We start from the raw sequence: 22500 nt of genomic DNA, 5'->3' as shown, positions 1-22500 counted from the left end.
GAATTAGAGGATGCGCTTATCAATTCTAATGTATTTTAATGTCTGAATTATATATAAAAATTCAAATTGAGGTTGAATAAAACATAAAGATTATTTAAGAATATATTTCGATTTATTGTTTGGCTGATATTCGAATTATGTATCAATTTAAAGGTTTAAAGGCCGCTCATGAATGGCAGAGGTAAGGGACAGTGACATTGTCCTATCAAGCAGGACAATGCCATAGAGACTGACCATATATACATATGATCAGCGCCCAAGCCCCCTCTCGTCCCAAGTTAGAACTAAGGAGGGCCAGGCAATGGCTACTGCTGACTCAGCAGATAGACCCATAGGCTCCCCCAAGCCCCCCATCCTTTGCTTACATGGATAGGGAGGTTACAGCGACCAAAGGAACTATCGAGTTTGAGTGGAAGTCGAACCCTAGTCTGGCAATCACCAGTCAGGGAGGTTCCCACATGTTATGTGTTTGAATTATATATATAAAAGTTAAAACAAGGTTGAATTAATGATAAAAAAATCTTTTGGAATTTTTCGAGTTTATTGTATGACAGATATTTGAATTATATATAGAACGCACTTATCAATTTTGATGTATTTTTATACGTATTGAGATTGATTTGTATATGATTCAAATAATATTGAATCAAAGATAGAAATGATTGAAGAATTTATTCGAATTTGGTATGAGGAAGATATCTGGATCATTTAATAGTTCAACTAGTCAGAGTAACTTATTAAACTTGGTTTTTAAATTTTTTTTGGGATAGCTTTGATTAAAAAAACACTATATTTTTCCGTAGAAAAAAAAATTTCTTTTAAAAAAATTATCCATTTCATAATTTTATCATTATATTTCTTTGATCATTATAAACTTTTCTTTTTAGAAAACTATCCATTTCATAATTTTATCTTTATATTTCTTTGACCATTTTAAACTTTTCTTTTTAAAAAATTATCCATTTCATAATTTTATCATTATATTTCTTTTACCATTATAAACATTTTCCTTTTAAAAAAAAATATCCATTTCATGAATTTTATCATTATTTTTTTTTTTACCATTACGAACATTTCATGAATTTTATCATTATATTTCTTTTACCATTATGAACATTTCATGAATTTTATCATTATATTTCTTTTACCATTATGAACATTTCATGAATTTTATCATTATATTTCTTTCACGATTATAATCATTTTATGATTTTATCATTATATTTCTTTTACCATTGTAAACATTTCATGAATTTTATCATTATATTTCTTTTACGTTATAACCATTTCATGATTTTATCATTGTATATCTTTTACGATTATAACCATTTCATGGTTTTATCATTATATTTCTTTTATCATTATAAACATTTCATGAATTTTATCATATTTCTTTTACCATTATAAACATTTCATGATTTTATCATTGTATATCTTTTACGATTATAACCATTTTATGATTTTATCATTATATTTCTTTTACCATTATAACCATTTCATGAATTTTATCATTATATTTCTTTTACCATTATAAACATTTCATGGATTTTATCATTATATTTCTATTACGATTATAACCATTTCATGAATTTTATCATTATATTTCTTTTACCATTATAACCATTTCATGAATTTTATCATTATATTTCTTTTACCATTATAAACATTTCATGATTTTTCATTATAACCCTTTGACAATTATAACTATTTCAAGATTTTATCATTATATGTATTTTACAATTATAACAATTTCATAATTTCATCATTATTTTTCTGTTACGATTATAACCCTTTCATGAATTTTATCATTATATTTCTTCTACAATGATAACAATTTGAGGATTTCATCATCATATTTATTTTAGCATTATAACCAATTCATGATTTCATCATTATATTTCCTTTGCGATTATAACCATTTCAAAATTTTATCATTGTTTCTTTTATAATTATAACCAATACATGATTTTATCATTATATTTCCTTTACGATTATAACCATTTCAAAATTTTATCATTGTTTCTTTTATAATTATACCATTTCATGATTTCATCATTATATTTCCTTTACGATTATAACCATTTCAAAATTTTATCATTGTTTCTTTTATAATTATAACCAATACATGATTTTATCATTATATTTCCTTTACGATTATAACCATTTCAAAATTTTATCATTGTTTCTTTTATAATTATAACCAATACATGATTTTATCATTATATTTCCTTTGCGATTATAACCATTTCAAAGTTTTATCATTGTTTCTTTTATAATTATACCATTTCATGATTTCATCATTATATTTCCTTTGCGATTATAACCATTTCAAAGTTTTATCATTGTTTCTTTTATAATCATAACCATTTCATGATTTCATCATTATATTTCCTTTACGATTATAACCATTTCAAAATTTTATCATTGTTTCTTTTATAATTATACCATTTCATGATTTCATCATTATATTTCCTTTGCGATTATAACCATTTCAAAGTTTTATCATTGTTTCTTTTATAATCATAACCATTTCATGATTTCATCATTATATTTCCTTTACGATTATAACCATTTCAAAATTTTATCATTGTTTCTTTTATAATCATAACCATTTCTTGATTTCATCATTACATTTCTTTTACGATTAAAACCATTTCATGATTTCATCATAATACTTCTTTTATAATTATCATTATATTTATTTCACGATTCTAACCATTTCATGATATTGTCGTAAAATTTATTTTGCAATTATTATTAATAGAAAATCCCTCATGTTTTAATTTGATTTTTTTTTTTCAATTTAGAAATGGAGTTTTTCTTAGTTATTTATTGGTTAAGCTTCTTTTCAGTTTAATTTCGTCAAAATTATTTCCTCCATTTTTTTCTGTAATTTTATTTTGTATCTTCCAATGGTACAATTTTCCAATTTTTCACCATAACATTTCAGAAATTGATTTGTTTATTATTAAATTCAATATTAATAAGTCCAATCATCATAATTTCCTAATATGATAGAGGTACTTCAATAAAGATTTTTTAGGTATTTCAGTGAAAAATAAAATAATTTTGAAAAGCAATTTGAAAATTTTCACCCAATTTCCACCATAACATTTTCGAAATTGATTTGATTATTATTAAATTCAATATTAATAAGTCCAATCATCATAATTTCCTAATATGATAGTAGTATTTCAATAAAGATTTTTTAGGTATTTCAGAAAAAAAAAATATTTATTCGCTTCGTTTTATTTTATAAATCGCCTTATTACAGTAAAACTCAGCTCCTTTGCATACTGAAGACTATCTGGATATCATATACCATTAACTGTATTGCAAAGGACCTGTGTAGTTGTACTGTATCATACAAAATACAATTACATAATTCCACAATGCTTAAATATTATAAAAAGAAAAGTATAAAAAAACTAGATTTTTTGCTTTGGTTGGGTGGGTTTGTAGGTGGTCCAAAAAAAACAAGTTTTATAAAAAAAGGGGTCATTAGAAAAATTTTGGTTTAATTTTTTTTTTTTTTGGGGGGGGGGTGAGGTTTAAGGTCAAGGGTTTTAAGATCATACATGTCACACAACCAAAATATACAAATCCCTACAGTATTTACATCTAATATATACACAAACTAACTGACTTATTAAATCTGATAAACATCTTTTCAATTTTTTTTTTCATTTTGGTTTTAGCCAAACAAGATAAATGGTTAAATCACAATTATGAATTTCTATCAAGTTTTCACTCTGACCAATTGTAAGACCTTCTATATTTAAGATTACTTAATGCTTTTAAGATTCAGAAAACATGGAACAAAGTCAATAGACCTAATTTAGATACAGGCATAACTGGCTAATTAGGCCTGTTTTAAATTGCATAATTTAAGCAAAAAATAAAAACAAAATGAAACATGCAAATTATATAATTGTTCAAAGCTTAAAGTATACATTTGGAGAAAAATAAATTAAACATAGATTAATCAGAAGATTTATGATTAGCATCATTAAACCAGTTTATGAGAAAAGGGCATCTTTTGAATGGCCCAGATTTAGTTCAATCAGGCTTACTTTGGACATACTGGCCCTCAGGGTCAAGGGTCACACCGTACCAAATTTCTAACACCGTATCTGAAAAAGTCCAGATCATGTACAGCGGCGTTCATTAGTGCCGGTACACTTCAAGGGAGGCTAGGCATACGTCTGGCAGCTGTACAGAGTGGCAGTTAACTTTTGTTTAGAGCAAAGGAGAAACTAGTCAGCGATGTCTGTAAAATTAAAGTTGCTGAGCTTGCAAACACGTGATTAAATGCATTTTTATTAGTTTTACAGAGTGCTGTATAGAAAGACATTGTTTTATACTTAACAGCAATTCATGAAAATTATAAAAAGGCCTTTGATCTTGTGTGTACAGGCTCAGTAAATCTGTTTTTACAGGCAACGCTGTCTGTAAATTCAAAGTTTCTGAGCTTGCAAACACGCGATTAAATGCATTTTTATTAGTTTTAAAGAGTGCTGTATAGAAAGACATTGTTTTATACTTAACAGCAATTCATGAAAATTATAAAAAGGCCTTTGATCTTGTGTGTACAGGCTCAGTAAATCTGTTTTTACAGGCAACGCTATCTGTAAATTCAAAGTTTCTGAGCTTGCAAACACGTGATTAAATGCATTTTTATTAGTTTTACAGAGTGCTGTATAGAAAGACATTGTTTTATACTTAACAGCAATTCATGAAAATTATAAAAAGGCCTTTGATCTTGTGTGTACAGGCTCAGTAAATCTGTTTTTACAGGCAACGCTATCTGTAAATTCAAAGTTTCTGAGCTTGCAAACATGTGATTAAATGCATTTTTATTAGTTTTACAAAGTGCTGTATAGAAAAATATTGTTATTTACTTACAGCAATTCATAAAAATTATAAAAAGGCCTTTGATCTTGTGTGTACAGGCTCAGTAAATCTGTTTTTACAGGCAACGCTATCTGTAAATTCAAAGTTTCTGAGCTTGCAAACACGTGATTAAATGCATTTTTATTAGTTTTACAGAGTGCTGTATAGAAAAACATTGTTATATACTTAACAACAATTCATGAAAATTATAAAAAGGCATTTAATCTGTTGTGTACAGGCTCAGTAAATCTGTTTTTACAGGCAACGCTGTCTGTAAATTCAAAGTGGTTGAGCTTGTAAACACTTGAGGAAAAGCAATTTCATTCATTTTACAAATTGATGTATAAAAAAATATTGTTATTTACTTAACATCACTTGGTAAAAAGGATTGAATTGTTTTTGATTACATGTTTAAAAATTTCAGCGCCTGTTTTACAAGAAGCGTTGCCAACAATTTCTCAAAGTTTCTGAGATTGTAAAAACGTGATTATAGGCATTTTTATATTTTTTACAGAGTGCTGTGTAGAAAAATACTGTTATTTACTTAACATCACCAAGTAAAATTAATGGAAAATACTTTCAATCACATGTTTATGGTCTTGGCAGTTTTTTTTTTCACAAGCAGTGTTGCCAACAGTTTCTCTCTTGCTACAATTTACAGCTATGAAACGTCTCCTCAACTCCCCATAAAGCGTACCGGAATTAACGAAGCCGACTGTACGCCTTCGAAAAATCTCATCTCAGTCGTTATCAATTCGCAATATTAATCTTAATTTATTATAAGTCATTCATAATTAGCCCAGACATATTAAATAGTCCTCTCTCTCACCCGGTTCTGATTTAAGAAAGATTTCAATTCATTGAGAAATACTATCCACGATTTGTACAATTATTCTTAAAGCCAACTAAACATGTATGAACTAGATTTCAAATAGACTAATGATAAGAAATAGTCTGGAGAAAGTGTGCAATAGTTTCAGTTTGTCTTTGGCACTAATACGCTGGTTGCAGTGATCGTTTTTAGCTGAGCCTAAAATCCACTGAACCAACATCATTATTGGAAACAAACTTGTTTTAATCAAGAAAAACACCTTATTTACGTAAACACATCTCCTTCCGCCAGGTAAAACGGGCGAATGGAAAGGCTATCTTAACGTAATTAAAAAAAAATAGTAAAAAATAGTTGAAAAGTTTGTATAGAAAAAATGTCATGTTTTCTAGGCAGAAGTCAAAAATGGGGGAACTGATTTCTCGCCAACTTTTTTTTCTTTTTCTTTAGGTTTCGAAGGTAATTGGATAAATATGTTATATAAGTTATTCCACACTTCGAAACGGATCTGCTATACATAAAATTCTGCATTTTACCGTCTTCTGATACTTTTCTTATCTTCATTTTACCGTTTTCTGATACATTTTATCTGCATTTTACCGTCTTCTGATACATTTTTTATCAGCATTTTACCGTCTTATGGTATATTTTTATCGGTATTTTACCATTTTCTGGAGCATTTTATCAGCATTTTACCGTCTTATGGTACATTTATATCTACATTTTTACCGTCTTCTAAAACATTCATTTGGTATTTCATTTCATAAATGCTGCATAGAATTTCTTAGATCTTGGCTTCACATTTTCTTACATTTCTTTTATATTTCTGTGTTCATCACATGAGAGATATACATTCAAAGTCGAATGTTGTTCCCTTTATTACATTTGAGATCAACGAATGTAATTGTGGTCTATTTTGATATGTAATTTTGCCATCTTGAATTACTTTAAATACAATTTTAGTAACAAGGATATCCATAGGAATTATATTATTTCCTGTTTCTTTGACGCTTTTTTTCAAATATAAAAAAAAAATGTAATTTACCTTCTAGAATTTCTTTCTTGAATTATTTTTCAAAATTTTCATAACAAGAATATCCTTATATATCCTTTGTCGCTTTTTGAAAATATGAATATAAAGAAATATGTAATTTGCTTTCAAGAATTACTTTTCAAAATTTTCTGTAACAAGGATATCCCAATATATTACATTATTTCATGTTTCTCTGACGCTTTTTCGAAAATATAGAAAAAAAAGCAAATTGTTGAAAATAAAGTACTTCAGTTATGAAAAATTATCTTATTTATACACTTGATATATAATAAAAAAACGCCTTTAATTCACTATACAGCCTAAACTTAACTATGCATAAATGAATAATAATTCACTATACAATCCTAAACTTAGGTGAATAATTAAAACTGGCAATATCCTAAAAAATATAGTATAAAAAAAAATACATATCACTCCTTATGGAGGCGACTAACTTCGTGTGAGCTCATTGTATCAAAAGATTTGATTTCTCTTGCGGTAAAAATTGACTTAGAAAAAATAAATTTCTAGTAGGGGCATTGGGGCGGGGGAATTGGGGGTTTTAATTAATCATTAGCGTTCACTGGGGTGCCTAAGAGTCTCTGCTCTCCCCGCTTTATCGATGCTACCGGAGGAGCCAGGCAGGGGGAACTTGTGGGTGCTGTCCGCAAGCGCTTGGTTCAGAAACTGGTGGTCCTCCACGTTCGTTTGCACGATGGCCTCCTGGTCGTCGTAGTCCATGGGTGGGGCCGTTGGGCCGCCGTTCTTGCGGAACTTCGCCGTGTGCAGACTCCTTCTGCTGCGTCGGTTCTCCTCGCAAACCTGCGGGAGGAGAGGAAGAAGAAGGGACATGAAGACTAGAGTGGCGGAAGGAAGGTTTGGGATAGGCTGGGAAGAAGGTGATTCGAAGTAAAGGATACTTATGGATAACAAGTTGGGAAGGGAATACTTACAAGTAAAGGAGATGTATTGATAACAGGTTGGGAAGATAACACTTTAGTAGAAGATACTTAATGATAACAGGTTGGGAAGAAAATACTATAAAGTAGAAGATACTTAATGATAACAGGTTGGGAAAAATACTCTAAAGTAAAGGATACTTAATGATAAGTTTGGGAAGAAAATACTCTAAAGTAAAGGATACTTAATGATAACAGGTTGGGAAGATAACACTATAGTAGAAGATACTTAATGATAACAGGTTGGGAAGAAAATACTATAAAGTAGAAGATACTTAATGATAACAGGTTGGGAAAAATACTCTAAAGTAAAGGATACTTAATGATAAGTTTGGGAAGAAAATACTCTAAAGTAAAGGATACTTAATGATAACAGGTTGGGAAGATAACACTATAGTAGAAGATACTTAATGATAACAGCTTGGGAAGAAAATACTCTAAAGTAAAGGATACTTAATGATAACAGCTTGGGAAGATAATACTCTATAGTATAAGATATTTAATGATAACAGATTGGGAAGAAAATACTCTAAAGTAAAAGATACTTAATGATAACAGCTTGGCAAGATAATTCTCTATAGGAAAAGATACTTAATGATAACAGCTTGGGGAAGAAAATACTCTAAAGTAAAAGGTACTTAATGATAACAGGTTGAAAAGAAAAATACTTCAGATAGGAGAGCCGTTGTAAAGATTGGTATCCGAGTTGTGCTTGTCATCAAATTTTCGTCTTGTGATCGACACTAAGTTTTGATGTTCCTTTTTTTCAAGTTTCTCCAAGTTTGTTTTTTTAAGATTTATGGAATATTCACGACACAGTGCAGATATTGGTAGGTGTAGGAGTGTGTTTATTTTTTTTATATAATAAAATAATTGCTGTAATATTAATGTTGAAGATGGTCATAGAGAAGCAATGTTATGGGGCCATAAGTGATTCCAGTGTTATCTTGGTGTTTAATCTGGCTTGTTCAATTTCTCTTCTTGTTCAATTAAAGCAGTTTTCAATGTGTTCATGCAGTTTATAATGTTTATCCTGTTTGTTTTACATGTTAGAATAAAAATAACTATTTATGACTTATGTTTGATACATGTTTTTGGTATTTGATTGCGTTATCAGAAATCGTAGATGATACAATGTACAAATCTTATTTATATTTCTGATCTGATTTCTTAATAACTACTTACATATAATATGATTTAAATCTTAAATATTAATCCTTAATCTACAGGAACAAATATATATATGTATATATATATGTATATATATACATATATATATATATATATATATATATATATATATATATATATATACATACATACAGTATATATATATATATATATATATATATATATATATATATATATATATATATATGTATGTATATATAAATATATAATTATATATGTATATATATATATATATATATATATATATATATATATATATATATATATATATATATATACATATATATATATATATATATATATATATATATATATATATATATATATATATATATATATACATATATGTAAATGATTTTAACCACTACTTTCATAATTCACAACAAAATTTACACTACATAAAAAAATAAAATAATAATTTCACCAACGTACATTTTCATCATACTTTATTTTCCCCACTAGTTACATACAAGAAACCCGACCTCTCTATTGTATGGGACTTCATTGTATCTCTCCCCCCCCCCCATCTACTTATTAAATCCCCCAACCATCCCCCAGCTTCGAGACCATATTATACCCCCCCCCCCCCCCAACAAACCCTACTTTGAGACTATGCATCCATTGAAAAGGGATGTCTGCTATGCCGGGAGATGACAGCTCGCTCTGTTCGACTCGCTACACTGTTGGAACGCTAGAGAGCTTTCCCCCCCTAACCCTACTGGAACGGGAGGCTGTTTTGCGTATCGTGAAGAACAGGGACATTCTCTTATGTTGGATGGTTGGGTAAGGATAATAATAGGTAGTGTTGGGGGGGGGGGTGAAAGGGGGTTATGTTCGATAGAAAAAAAGATGAGGGGGTTTTGGGGAAGGGGCTGATATGAAAACAGAAGCCAGTTGTAGATTTTCGAGGGAAAAGAGTACTCTTAAGAAAAGAATGTATTTGTTTTGAAGAGGTCTTGGGAACGAAAATGGGGCTGACTTATCACTGTAATGTTGTGGGGTGAAAGGGAGTTATAAAAAAAAAAAAAAAAAAAAAAAAAAAAAAAAAAAAAAAAAAAAAAAAAAAAAAGCCAGTTGTAGATTTTCGAGGCAAATGAAAACTCTTAAGAAAAGAATATGTTTGTTTATGGGGTCTTGAGACCAAAAATGGGGCGTATTTTAATACTGGTATGTTTATGTAATTTCCGCGGATGAGAAATATTGTCTTTTTTTTTCCTTTTTTTTTGTGTAAACAAAAACGAAATATGATCATGATGTGATTTCTTAACGAACGATTCTTTCATTGTAACAAGATATATTCGATGTTTATAAGTATGCAAATGTTGTAAAAAATGTATAGTCGTGTTGACAGAGATGTAAGTGTTAGAAAAAGAAATATGCAGAGTCATGTTGACAAAGATGTAAATATTGACGGATGTAAATTCATGTTGACAAAACTGCAAATTGATGTTGACAAAGATGCAAATTTTAAGAGATGCAAATTCATGTTGACAAACGTAAATTTATGTTGATAAAGATGTAAATGTTGACGGATATAAATTCATGTTGACAAAGGTAAATTCATGTTGATAAAGATAAAAATGTTGACGGATGTAAATTCATGTTGACAAAGATGTAAATATTGACGGATATAAATTCATGTTGACAAAGGTAAATTCATGTTGATAAAGATGAAAATGTTTACGGATGTAAATTCATGTTGACAAAGATGTAAATATTGACGGATGTAAATTCACGTTGACAAAACTGCAAATTCACGTTGACAAAGATGCAAATATTGACGGATGTAAATTCATGTTGACAAAGATGTAAATATTGACGGATGTAAATTCACGTTGACAAAGATGTAAATATTGACGGATGTAAATTCACGTTGACAAAACTGCAAAATCACGTTGACAAAGATGTAAATATTGACGGATGTAAATTCACGTTGACAAAACTGCAAATTCACGTTGACAAAGATGCAAATATTGACGGATGTAAATTCATGTTGACAAAACTGCAAATTCACGTTGACAAAGATGCAAATATGACGGATGTAAATTCATGTTGACAAAGATGCAAATATTGACAAAGCCTGTATTGAACCCCGTCAAACTTTTTGCTCCAGCTGATGGCAGTTCTTATATTTTCCACTTCGGTGACGCATTTTTAACGTCCCAGTACCGAAGTAATTATCCCCGGCAAGAAATGTCCTAAAATTGCATACGTTGGTGGCTTCTTTTTTCCCCCCCTTTTTTTATGTTGTTTGACTACTAAAATGGAGATTAATTCGTCATAGACTCGCTTCCGTTACTTCGGAGTATTTAATCTAGGGTAATGAGTCACTATGGAGAAACTTGTTACTTTAAAAAAATCTGGGTAATGAGTTACTACGGAGAAACTTGTTACTTTAAAAAAAATCTGGGTAATGAGTCACTATGGAGAAACTTGTTACTTTAAAAAAATCTGGGTAATGAGTTACTACGGAGAAACTTGTTACTTTAAAAAAATCTGGGTAATGAGTTACTACGGAGAAACTTATTACTTTAAAAAAGTTTGGGTAATGAGTTACTACGGAGAAACTTGTTACTTTAAAAAAATCTGGGTAATGAGTCACTATGGAGAAACTTGTTACTTTAAAAAAATCTGGGTAATGAGTTACTACGGAGAAACTTGTTACTTTAAAAAAATCTGGGTAATGAGTTACTACGGAGAAACTTGTTACTTTAAAAAAATCTGGGTAATGAGTTACTACGGAGAAACTTGTTACTTTAAAAAAAATCTGGGTAATGAGTCACTATGGAGAAACTTGTTACTTTAAAAAAATCTGGGTAATGAGTTACTACGGAGAAACTTGTTACTTTAAAAAAATCTGGGTAATGAGTCACTATGGAGAAACTTGTTACTTTAAAAAAAGTTTGGGTAATGAGTTACTACGGAGAAACTTGTTACTTTAAAAAAATCTGGGTAATGAGTTACTACGGAGAAACTTATTACTTTAAAAAAGTTTGGGTAATGAGTTACTACGGAGAAACTTGTTACTTTAAAAAAGTTTGGGTAATGAGTTACTACGGAGAAACTTGTTACTTTAAAAAAGTTTGGGTAATGAGTCACTATGGAGAAACTTGTTACTTTAAAAAAATCTGGGTAATGAGTTACTACGGAGAAACTTGTTACTTTAAAAAAGTTTGGGTAATGAGTTACTACGGAGAAACTTGTTACTTTAAAAAAATCTGGGTAATGAGTTACTACGGAGAAACTTATTACTTTATGGCATCTTCGTTTAAACGAGTTATTTACTTCAATTATATTGTTTATAGCTGTATCAATAACTGTTTTGAATGTTCATACAAGCATAGGATCCCAATACATAAAAATATCGGTATATAATTAATGATAATTAAAGTAAATTAAAAAAACCCAACGAGTACTTTTCATTCTCCCAACCCAAAACAGAATCTTCCATAAGCTTACCCCTTCTTTTTTATTCTATATAGTTTTATCAATAACTATTGTGAACCCTCATATAAGGATAAGATCCCAGTACATGAAAATCTCGGTACATAATTAATGAAATTGAAAGATCCAACGAGCAGTTATTCTCGCAACCCGAAAGGCGAACAATTTCAAAAATTCCTTCCACAAACTTACTCCTTATATTGTATCCTTTATAGCTTTATGAATAAGTATTTTGAACGTTCATTAACTTTTTTTAACATTTATATAAGCATAGATCCCAGTATATGAAAGTCTCGGGACATAATTAATGAAAATGGAGGTAAATGAAAAAATTAAATGAACACCTTTCTTTTTCATGACCCGAAACAGAATCTCTCTTCCACAAACTCCTATTTTATTCTTTATATCTTGATCAATAACTATTTTGGACTTTCATATAAGCATAGGATCCCAATACATGAAAATATCGGTACATAGATCATGACAATTAAAGTAAAAAAAAAAAAAAAAAAATGAAAATAAAAGTAAATTAAAAAAAAAATCCAACGAGCAGTTGTACTCGCAACTAGAAACGCGAACGCTTTCAAAAATTCCTTCCACAAACTTATCCCTTCTAATTTATCCTTTATAGCTTTATAAATAAGTATTTTGAGCGTCCATTAACTTTTTTGAACTATCATGTAAGCATAAAATCCCAGTACATGAAAATATCGGTACATAATTCAAGAAAGTGAAATAATAAAAAAAATATCCAACGAGCATTTATACTCGCAACCCGAAACGCGAACACTTTAAAAAAACTCCTTCCACAAACTTACCTTGTATGAGAAGATTCCTCCAACCAGACAGAAGAGAAGCATGATGAGCAACTGGGCCAGGGTCAGTCCGGCTCCGAAGTACAGGAAGTGGTTCTCGTAGTCCTGGTAACCGATAAAATTAAACTACATTTCAGATCTTCTTATTTGCATGGAAAATGGAAGCAGGACTTTTGGTCTACTTCTACTCCCCCTTTCACCCCTTGCCTTCCATGCTCTTACTCCTCCTCCTCCTCCTTCTCCTCCTACTACTCCTCCTCCTCCTCCACCACCAACAAAACCAAGGGGGCGCATGCGTGCATGCAGTTGAATGCAACTGAACGAGCAGAAGTAGAGGGTGAGAGAACAGTAGAATGAGATTCAATTTCCTTGTATTTTCGCATGTACAAAATCAGTAATCATCATCATATACAAAATAATATATTTACATAAATATATCATACAAAAATAAATAGATAAGTGCCATCAAATTCCAGAGAGGAAACAAATAGAAAGAGCAATCAGAGATTTCAGACCTCCGCCAATGAAGATTGTGAACATTTTACTCAAGTCTACGGACCAAGCTTTCCATCTTTCATATGGAGACAGTGAATGAATCTACTGTATAATAAAATCTAATCACATATAATGTAGACCATTACTGACTCGTCCTAAAATTTTCATAAAAATTTATCCATAACCTTTTGAGTTAGGCTGGTGACAAACAAAGGTGTGAAACATAACGTAGGGGGAGGGTAATAAAAAATTTGAAAGATTAGGGTTGTATTTTTGAGTTAGAATGGTGACAAACAAACTAAGGCGGAAACAATCTTCCTAGGGGAGGTAATAAAAAAGTCAAAAGAGGAGGGTTGAATTTTTGAGTTAGGCTAGTGATAAACAAACCGAAGTGAAAACATCCTTCTTGGGGGAGGTAATAAAAAGGTCATGAGAGAAAGGTTGTATTTTTGAGTTAGGATGGTGACAAACAGAGGCGAAAACAACCTTTCTTGGGGAGGTAATAAAAAAAATTGAAGGAGGAGGGTTGTATTTTTGAATTACGCTAGTGATAAACAAACAAACATGAAAACAACCTTCTTGGGGGAGGTAATAGAAAAGTAGAAAGAGGAGGCTTGTATTTTTGAGTTAGACTAGTGACAAGCAAACAGAGGTGAAAACATAATCTTGCCGGAGGTAAAAAAAAAAAAAGTAGAAAGAGCGGGGTTGTATTTTTGAGTTATGCTTGTAATAAACAAACAAACAGAAGTACAAAAACAACCTTGGCGGAGGTAATAAAAATGTCAAAAGAGGAGGCTTGTATTTTTGAGTTAGACTAGTAACAAGCAAACAGAGGTGAAAACATAATCTTGCCGGAGGTAAAAAAAAAAAAGTAGAAAGAGGGGGGTTGTGTTTTTGAGTTAGGCTTGTGACAAGCAAACAGAGGTGAAAACATAATCTTGCCGGAGGTAGAAAAAAGTAGAAAGAGGAGGGTTGTGTTTTTGAGTTAGACCGGTGATGAACGAATAAACAGGTGAAAACATAACCTTGGCGGAGGTAATAAAAAAAACTCAAAAGAGTAGGATTGTAGAACATGCTTGAAATACATAAACACTGAGAAAAGAGAGGACACAGAACCTCCCAAATAATTACCTGAGGTTCGTAATTGATGTGGTCGAAGCTCTTACGACGTACGACCCAGTACGAGATGTAGTAAACGTTGATACCCATAATTCCAAAGGATTTGAGAAGCCAAAACCACGTCAGCCACGGCATATGCTGTTGGGGGGAAAGGGGAGCATTACTTTTTGGAATTAGGTCTGGAATGGAAATTTTTCTGAATGGTAGAAATTGGAGGGTTACTTTTGGAATTGAAGAAGTTGGAGGAAATTTGTTAAGGATGTTATAAAGTGGAGGATTACTTTGGAATTGAAAAAGTTGGAGAAAATTTTTCTGAATGTTAGAAATTGGAGGGTTTCTTTTGGAATTACTTCATAACTTGGAGAAAATTTTTCAAGGATGTTATAAAGTGGAGGATTACTTTTGGAATTAGTTCTGGAATTGCAGAAGTTGGAGGAAATTTTTTAAGGATGTTATAAAGTGGAGCATGACTTTTGGTATTACTTCTGGAATTGAAGAAGTTGGAGGAAATTTTTTAAGGATGTTATAAAGTAGAGGAGTACTTTTGGAATTAGGTCTGGAATTGAAGAAGTTGGAGGAAATTTTTTAAAGATGTTATAAAGTGGTGGATTACTTTTGGAATTACTTCTGGAATTGAAGAATTTGGAGGAAATGTTTTAAAAAGATGTTATAAAGTGGAAGATTGGTTCTGGAATTGGAGCAGCTGCAAGACATTTTTTAAGGATGTTATAAAGTGGAGGATTACTTTTGGAATAAGTTCTGGAATTGAAGAAGTTGGAGGAAATTTTTTAAGGATGTTATAAAGTGGAGGATTACTTTTGAAATTACTTCTGGAATTGAAGAAGTTGGAGGAAATCTTTTAAGGATGTTATAAAGTGGTGGATTACTTTTAGAATTGAAGAAGTTGGAGGAAATTTTAAGGATGTTATAAAGTGGAGGATTACTTTTGGAATTGAAGAAGTTGGAAGAAATTTTTTAAGGATGTTATAAAGTGGAAGATTACTTTTGGAATTAGTTCTGGAATTGGAGAAGTTGAAGGAAATTTTTTAAGGATATAAAGTGGTGGATTATTTTTTAAATGACTTCTGGAATTGAAAAATTTGGAGTAAATTTTTAAAGATGTTATAAAGTGGAGGATCTTTTAGAATTACTTATGGAATTGAAGAAGCTGAAGGAAATTTTTCTAAATGTTAGATACTGGAGGATTACTTTTGGAATTCCTTCTGGAATTGAAGAAGTTGAAGAAGTTGGAGGAAATTTTTAATGATGTTTTAAACTAGAGAATTGCATTTGTAGTTTTATTGCTTTTTTTTTATTTGTTTTTCAGGTAGAATATTTGAGAATCTTAGTAAGGTTGAGGTCATAGTGTTGAATTTTTTAATATATATATATATATATATATATATATATATATATATATATATATATATGTATATATATATGCATGTATGTATATATATATATATATATATATATATATATATATATATATATATATATATATATATATATATATATATATATATATATATATATGAATATAGAATATACATATATATATATAAATATTTATATATGAATATAGAATATATATATATATATATATATATATATATATATATATATATATATATATATATATATATATATATATATATATATATATAATTGATCCACTTACATCTAAGGAAATATTTTGATACATTGTACAATTTTAAATTTATGAATCTTATCTTTATCATACTAATATATCTCACCAAAATGTTCTTATAACACTTCAGCATTCTAGAATATACCATTGACATGAAAACATTATCACCAACAGTCACTATATTAAAGACTTGAAATGTTTTATACCCTTCACCTCTTTTGCTTACCTTGACCAGAGCTATGATATATATCATGACGAAGAACGGTGTTATTGCTCCTTCGCCCAGTCCAACATAAACGCGGAAGGTAAACACTGGAATGGGAATGGTTGAAATTGTAACAGGAATATTTGGAATGTCCAACATAGATATAGAATGTAAACACTGCAATGGGAATGGTAGGAATTTTAACAGGAATAATGGGAATGTTCAACATAGGTACAGAAGGTAAACACTTGAATTGGAATGGTAGGAATTTTAATAGGAATAATGGGAATGTCCAACATAAACGAGGAAGGTAAACACTGGAATAGGAATGGTAGGAATTTTAACAGGAATAATGGGAAGAGTAGGAATTTTAACAGGAATAATGGGAAGGGTAGGAATTTTAACAGGAATAATGGGAATGTCCAACATAGGTACAGAAGGTAAACACTGGAATGGGAATGGTAGGAATTGTAACAGGAATATTTGGAATGGCCAGCTTAGATGCAGTAGGTAAACACTTGAATGGGAATGGTAGGAATTTTAATAGGAATGATGGGGGATGTCCAATATAAACGTGGAAGGTAAACACTAGAATGGGAATGGTAGGAATTGTAACAGGAATGATGGGAATAATATTAATGATTTGTCTTTATTTCATCTAGATTGGTGGGTTCAATTTCGTCTTATCATAAAAAGTACTGATAAAAAATCATCTTTTTTGGATACTATATTGACAGTGATGTATATTCAGATATATATTTCAATGTTCAATTATATTTGAAGAATTAAAATTTCCAGTTACACACACACATACACACACACACAGCATAACACTGGATACTTTACTGACAGAAAATCGTAATTAGATATATATTTAACTGTTTAGCTAAATTTGATGAATAAATTTAGGTAAAATTAAATCCTCTTTTTGGAAACTGTATTGACAGAGAATTTTACTCAAGTATATATATTTTACCAAATTTGAATAGTAGATGGTTTCCAGGCACACACACACACACACAAACACACACACACACACACACACACACACACACACATCTCGTTCATGCACTGGATAAATAACTCGAAGGTAGAAATGCCTGCCAACATGACATCACCAATTTAAGAAGGGATAGAGAACAGAGTATGGCAAATTGGCAAATCTCATTAAGGATAATTAGCACACAGACACTTGCCTGCACGAGGAGCATTTGCACAGGTCGTGATGCGATTAAATATATATGCAATATTTCAGATTCCATTTGATTAAAAGCAAGAAAGTATTATATGTGGTGGAGCTGTCGAGTTCTTCATCATTCACACCCTTTATAAAGATAATTATATAAGCCACTCCTTGAGATTCCATCTCTCTCTCTTCTCCTCACTGATCTCCTCACTTTAAACATCTGCCTTTTGCTCGCTCTCTCTCTCTCTCTCTCTCTCTCTCTCTCTCTCTCTCTCTCTCTCTCTCTCTCTCTCGTTCCGTACTCGGGCGCACGCTTTCTCGTTTTTTTAATTATTTTTCCCATCTGGGTATCAAAGAAATATTTCAGAAGTACTCTCTCTCTCTCTCTCTCTCTCTCTCTCTCTCTCTCTCTCTCTCTCTCTCTCTCTCTCTCTCTCTCTCTCTCTCTCTCAATAGTTGTTGCATATCTAATTTTCTAGTCTTTAGTCTCGAGGTTAAGTTCTTTTTCCAAACTCGTGTGCACACTTTCTCTTTTTTTTATTTATTTTCCCCATCTGGATATCAGAAAGATACTTTATAAGTGTACTTATAGTTTCACACACACACACACACACACACACACACACACACACACACACACACACATATATATATATATATATATATATATATATATATATATATATATATATATATATATATATATATATATTTATTATTATTATTATTATTACTATCCAAGCTACAACCCTAGTTGGAAAAGCAAGATGCTATAAGCCCAGGGGCTCCAACAGGGAAAAATAGCCCAGTGAGGAAAGGAAATAAGGAAATAAATAAATGAAGAGAACAAATTAACAATAAAGCATTCTAAAAACAGTAACAACGTCAAAACAGACATGTCATATATAAACTATTAACAGCATCAAAAACAAATATGTCATAAATAAACTATAAAAAGACTCATGTCCGCCTGGTCAACAAAAAAGCATTTGCTCCAACTTTGAACTTTTGAAGTTCTACTGATTCAACCACCCGATTAGGAAGATCATTCCACAACTTGGTAACAGCTGGAATAAAACTTCTGGAGTACTGCGTAGTATTGAGCCTCGTGATGGAGAAGGCCTGGCTATTAGAATTAACTGCCTGCCTAGTATTACGAACAGGATAGAATTGTCCAGGGAGATCTGAATGTAAAGGATGGTCAGAGTTATGAAAAATCTTATGCAACATGCATAATGAACTAATTAAACGACGGTGCCAGAGATTAATATCTAGATCAGGAATAAGAAATTTAATAGACCGTAAGTTTCTGTCCAACAAATTAAGATGAGAATCAGCAGCTGAAGACCAAACAGGAGAACAATACTCAAAACAAGGTAGAATGAAAGAATTAAAACACTTCTTCAGAATAGATTGATCACCGAAAATCTTGAAAGACTTTCTCAATAAGCCTATTTTTTGTGCAATTGAAGAAGACAGAGACCTTATATGTTTCTCAAAAGTAAATTTACTGTCGAGAATCACACCTAAAATTTTGAAAGAGTCATACATATTTAAAGAAACATTATCAATACTGAGATCCGGATGTTGAGGAGCCACCGTCCTTGATCTACTTACAATCATACTGTATATATATATATATATATATATATATATATATATATATATATATATATATATAGATAGATAGATATACTGTATATGTATATTATATATATATATATATATATATATATATATATATATATATATATATATATATATATATATATTATATATATATTTACTATCAGTAAACTCCTCTCTCTCTCTCTCTCTCTCTCTCTTCTGTATATATCTATCTATCTATCTACTGTATATATATATATATATATATTATATATATATATATATATATATATATATATATATATATATATATATATATATATATATATATACTAATAAATCAAACAGAATTTTGTTTATAGATTTTAATCTTGCCTCTTTATGCCATTCTTAATTATTCATTTATATAACATTTGTTGATAATTATTTATCATCCAAATGTTATTCCCACTGATTGTTTTTAATAATTATTTATAAATCTTAATGAGATTTACTTCACTCTTTTATAAGATGAGAAAAACAAGTTTGAATATATCAAATCATTGCAGTATGCATCAATTACATTTATTTTTGAATGACACATTTTCTGTTCCCAGATAATTATCTAATTTTTAACTTTTTTTTTGGCCAGAAAGTTCTTCATTTGATTCGAATGTCAAAGACAATCTCTCTCTCTCTCTCTCTCTCTCCTCTCTCTCTCTCTCTCACTCTCTCTCTCTCTCTCTCTCTCTCTCTCTCTAAAATCCCTGCTTTCTAAGTACATCTTAGCAAATTTTTAACCTTTTTAGCCACGAAGTTCTTTATTTCATTCGAATGTCAAAGACAATCTCCCTCTCTCTCTCTCTCTCTCTCTCTCTCTCTCTCTCTCTCTCTCTCTCTCTCTCTCTCTCTCTAAAATCCCTGCTTTCTAAGTACATCTTAGCATATTTTTAACCTTTTTAGCCACGAAGTTCTTTATTTCATTCGAATGTCAAAGACAATCTCTCTCTCTCTCTCTCTCTCTCTCTCTCTCTCTCTCTCTCTCTCTCTCTCTCTCTCTCTCTCTCTCTCTAAAATCCCTGCTTTCTAAGTACATCTTAGCAAATTTTTAACCTTTTTAGCCACGAAGTTCTTTATTTCATTCGAATGTCAAAGACAATCTCTCTCTCTCTCTCTCTCTCTCTCTCTCTCTCTCTCTCTCTCTCTCTCTCTCTCTCTCTCTCTCTAAAATCCCTGCTTTCTAAGTACATCTTAGCAAATTTTTAACCTTTTTAGCCACGAAGTTCTTTATTTCATTCGAATGTCAAAGACAATCTCTCTCTCTCTCCCTCTCTCTCTCTCTCTCTCTCTCTCTCTCTCTCTCTCAGAGCCTTCCTTTCTAAGTTCATCTCAGAGTTGTTCTAAAAACGTCTCGGTTACGATGGCCCCTTCCAAGCTCTTTTTATCCTTTCGTTCCCACCCTTATCCTCCTCTCCCCCCCTTTTATTTTTCTTAAACCACTATACCCTATCTCCCCTCTTATACCCCTACACCATTTTGGTCTACCCTTCTCCCTCGTACACCTTCTGGTCTCCCCTCCCCTCCCTCCCCCCTAATATCAATCTTGTGAGACCCCACCCTATAACCCGCTCGCCGAGCAGATCTCCTCTACGACTCTCCTTTTCGACTTCAATCATATCCTACCCGCAGCATCTCATTACATAACTCAGTAATTCTTGAACAACGACCTCTCTCTCTCTCTCTCTCTCTCTCTCTCTCTCTCTCTCTCTCTCTCTCTCTCTCTCTCTCTCTCTCTCAAACACACGCACACACACATCTTTTATCTGAATTTGAAACGTTATAAAAAACCGCAGTTTCTATGTGTTGCACTAAGTGACTGGGTACTCTTTTTAATGTAATATTTTATCCTGGACTAAACTAGATGTTACCCCCCTCTCTCTCTCTCTCTCTCTCTCTCTCTCTCTCTCTCTCTCTCTCTCTCTCTCTCTCTCTCTCTCTCTCTCTCTCTCGCTTTGAATTATTCTGATTAAAGGAGATTTAAGTTGAAACAAAATCTGACACACTCACTGTCTGACACACACACACACACACACACACACACACACACACCAATACACACTGACACATATCGACACAGGCATATTGACAACCACACACCCCCTGATACACACATTGAAACACACACGCTGGTACACACTTTGACACACATACACTAAAACACATACTGACTCAAAACAAAATAGAAACTATCACATCATCAACAAAATCCTCTCGAAAGAGAATCCTCTTCCTCATACTTACATTGTTCATAGATGTAAAGCTTGTTCTGACATACAGTGATGTCCAAATCCCTTGGGCAGAGGTAGAAGGAATAAGCCACGAATCTATAACCGTAGAATCCGAGGGTGGCTAAACCATGGAGCTGGAAGTGAAAGAGAATAATTAATAATAAAGAGACTAGTGGAACTCGTGTAAATTACACGAAATAATATTTTCAATACTAATGATCTTGTTCCTAACCTATACATGTTTGAATAAAATGTCCCGAGATTAATTTTATAATCTAGGTTATGGAAATTGATAGAACTCAATATTTTGTCTAATATTTAAAAAAAGAGTCAGATGCTAAAGACAAAATTGGGAAAACTATATAAGATGTGCTTTGGTTAAGTAATCAAAGTCTAATGTGAATTTGTAAGAGTATACCTTTAAATTATTTCCGTTTTCTTTAAAGCGTGAGACGCAAAATAAATAATACACATGCTATCGTATTAATATGTAGATAACAAAGAATGATAAGGAATTAAGATATTTGACAAACTATGGGTGGGATCATTTACAGGAGAAATTAATAGAACCATTTTATTATCATTATTAATTGCTAGGCTACAACCCTAATTGGAAAAGCAGGAAGCTATAAGCCCAGGGGCTCCAACAGGGAAAATAACCCAGTGAGGAAAATAAATAAGGAAAAATAAAATTTTTAAGAAGAGGAATAACATTAAAGTAAATTAAAAGAATGATAGATATGAATGAAATAGTGGATCTATGTTGAAGAATCTATAAAGGTTTGAGTGATCATCAGATTATTTA

At 31.1% G+C, this 22500-nt stretch overlaps 1 protein-coding gene across 3 annotated transcripts in view; it reads right to left on the bottom strand.

Annotated features, from left to right (window-relative positions):
* Positions 1–22500, bottom strand: part of LOC137629794 (uncharacterized) — a 51826-nt gene that overhangs the window by 10133 nt on the left and 19193 nt on the right. For 2 of the 3 annotated variants that reach the window (XM_068361434.1, XM_068361436.1), the window contains exons 3-7: positions 21709–21829; positions 16656–16741; positions 14791–14916; positions 13168–13269; positions 3540–7577 (exon numbers count right to left, since the gene is read on the bottom strand). In XM_068361434.1, the coding sequence (XP_068217535.1) occupies positions 7329–7577; positions 13168–13269; positions 14791–14916; positions 16656–16741; positions 21709–21829 (684 nt within the window). In that variant the 3' untranslated portion in view covers positions 3540–7328. Of the gene's footprint in view, positions 1–3539; positions 7578–13167; positions 13270–14790; positions 14917–16655; positions 16742–21708; positions 21830–22500 lie in introns of those variants that run through there. The other variant, XM_068361437.1, reaches the window with a different exon arrangement.

This window comes from Palaemon carinicauda, chromosome 37 (genome assembly GCF_036898095.1).
Source record: "Palaemon carinicauda isolate YSFRI2023 chromosome 37, ASM3689809v2, whole genome shotgun sequence".
In the NCBI taxonomy this organism is placed as follows: Eukaryota; Metazoa; Arthropoda; class Malacostraca; order Decapoda; family Palaemonidae; genus Palaemon; species Palaemon carinicauda.
This window is presented reverse-complemented; position numbering and strand designations above follow the sequence as displayed.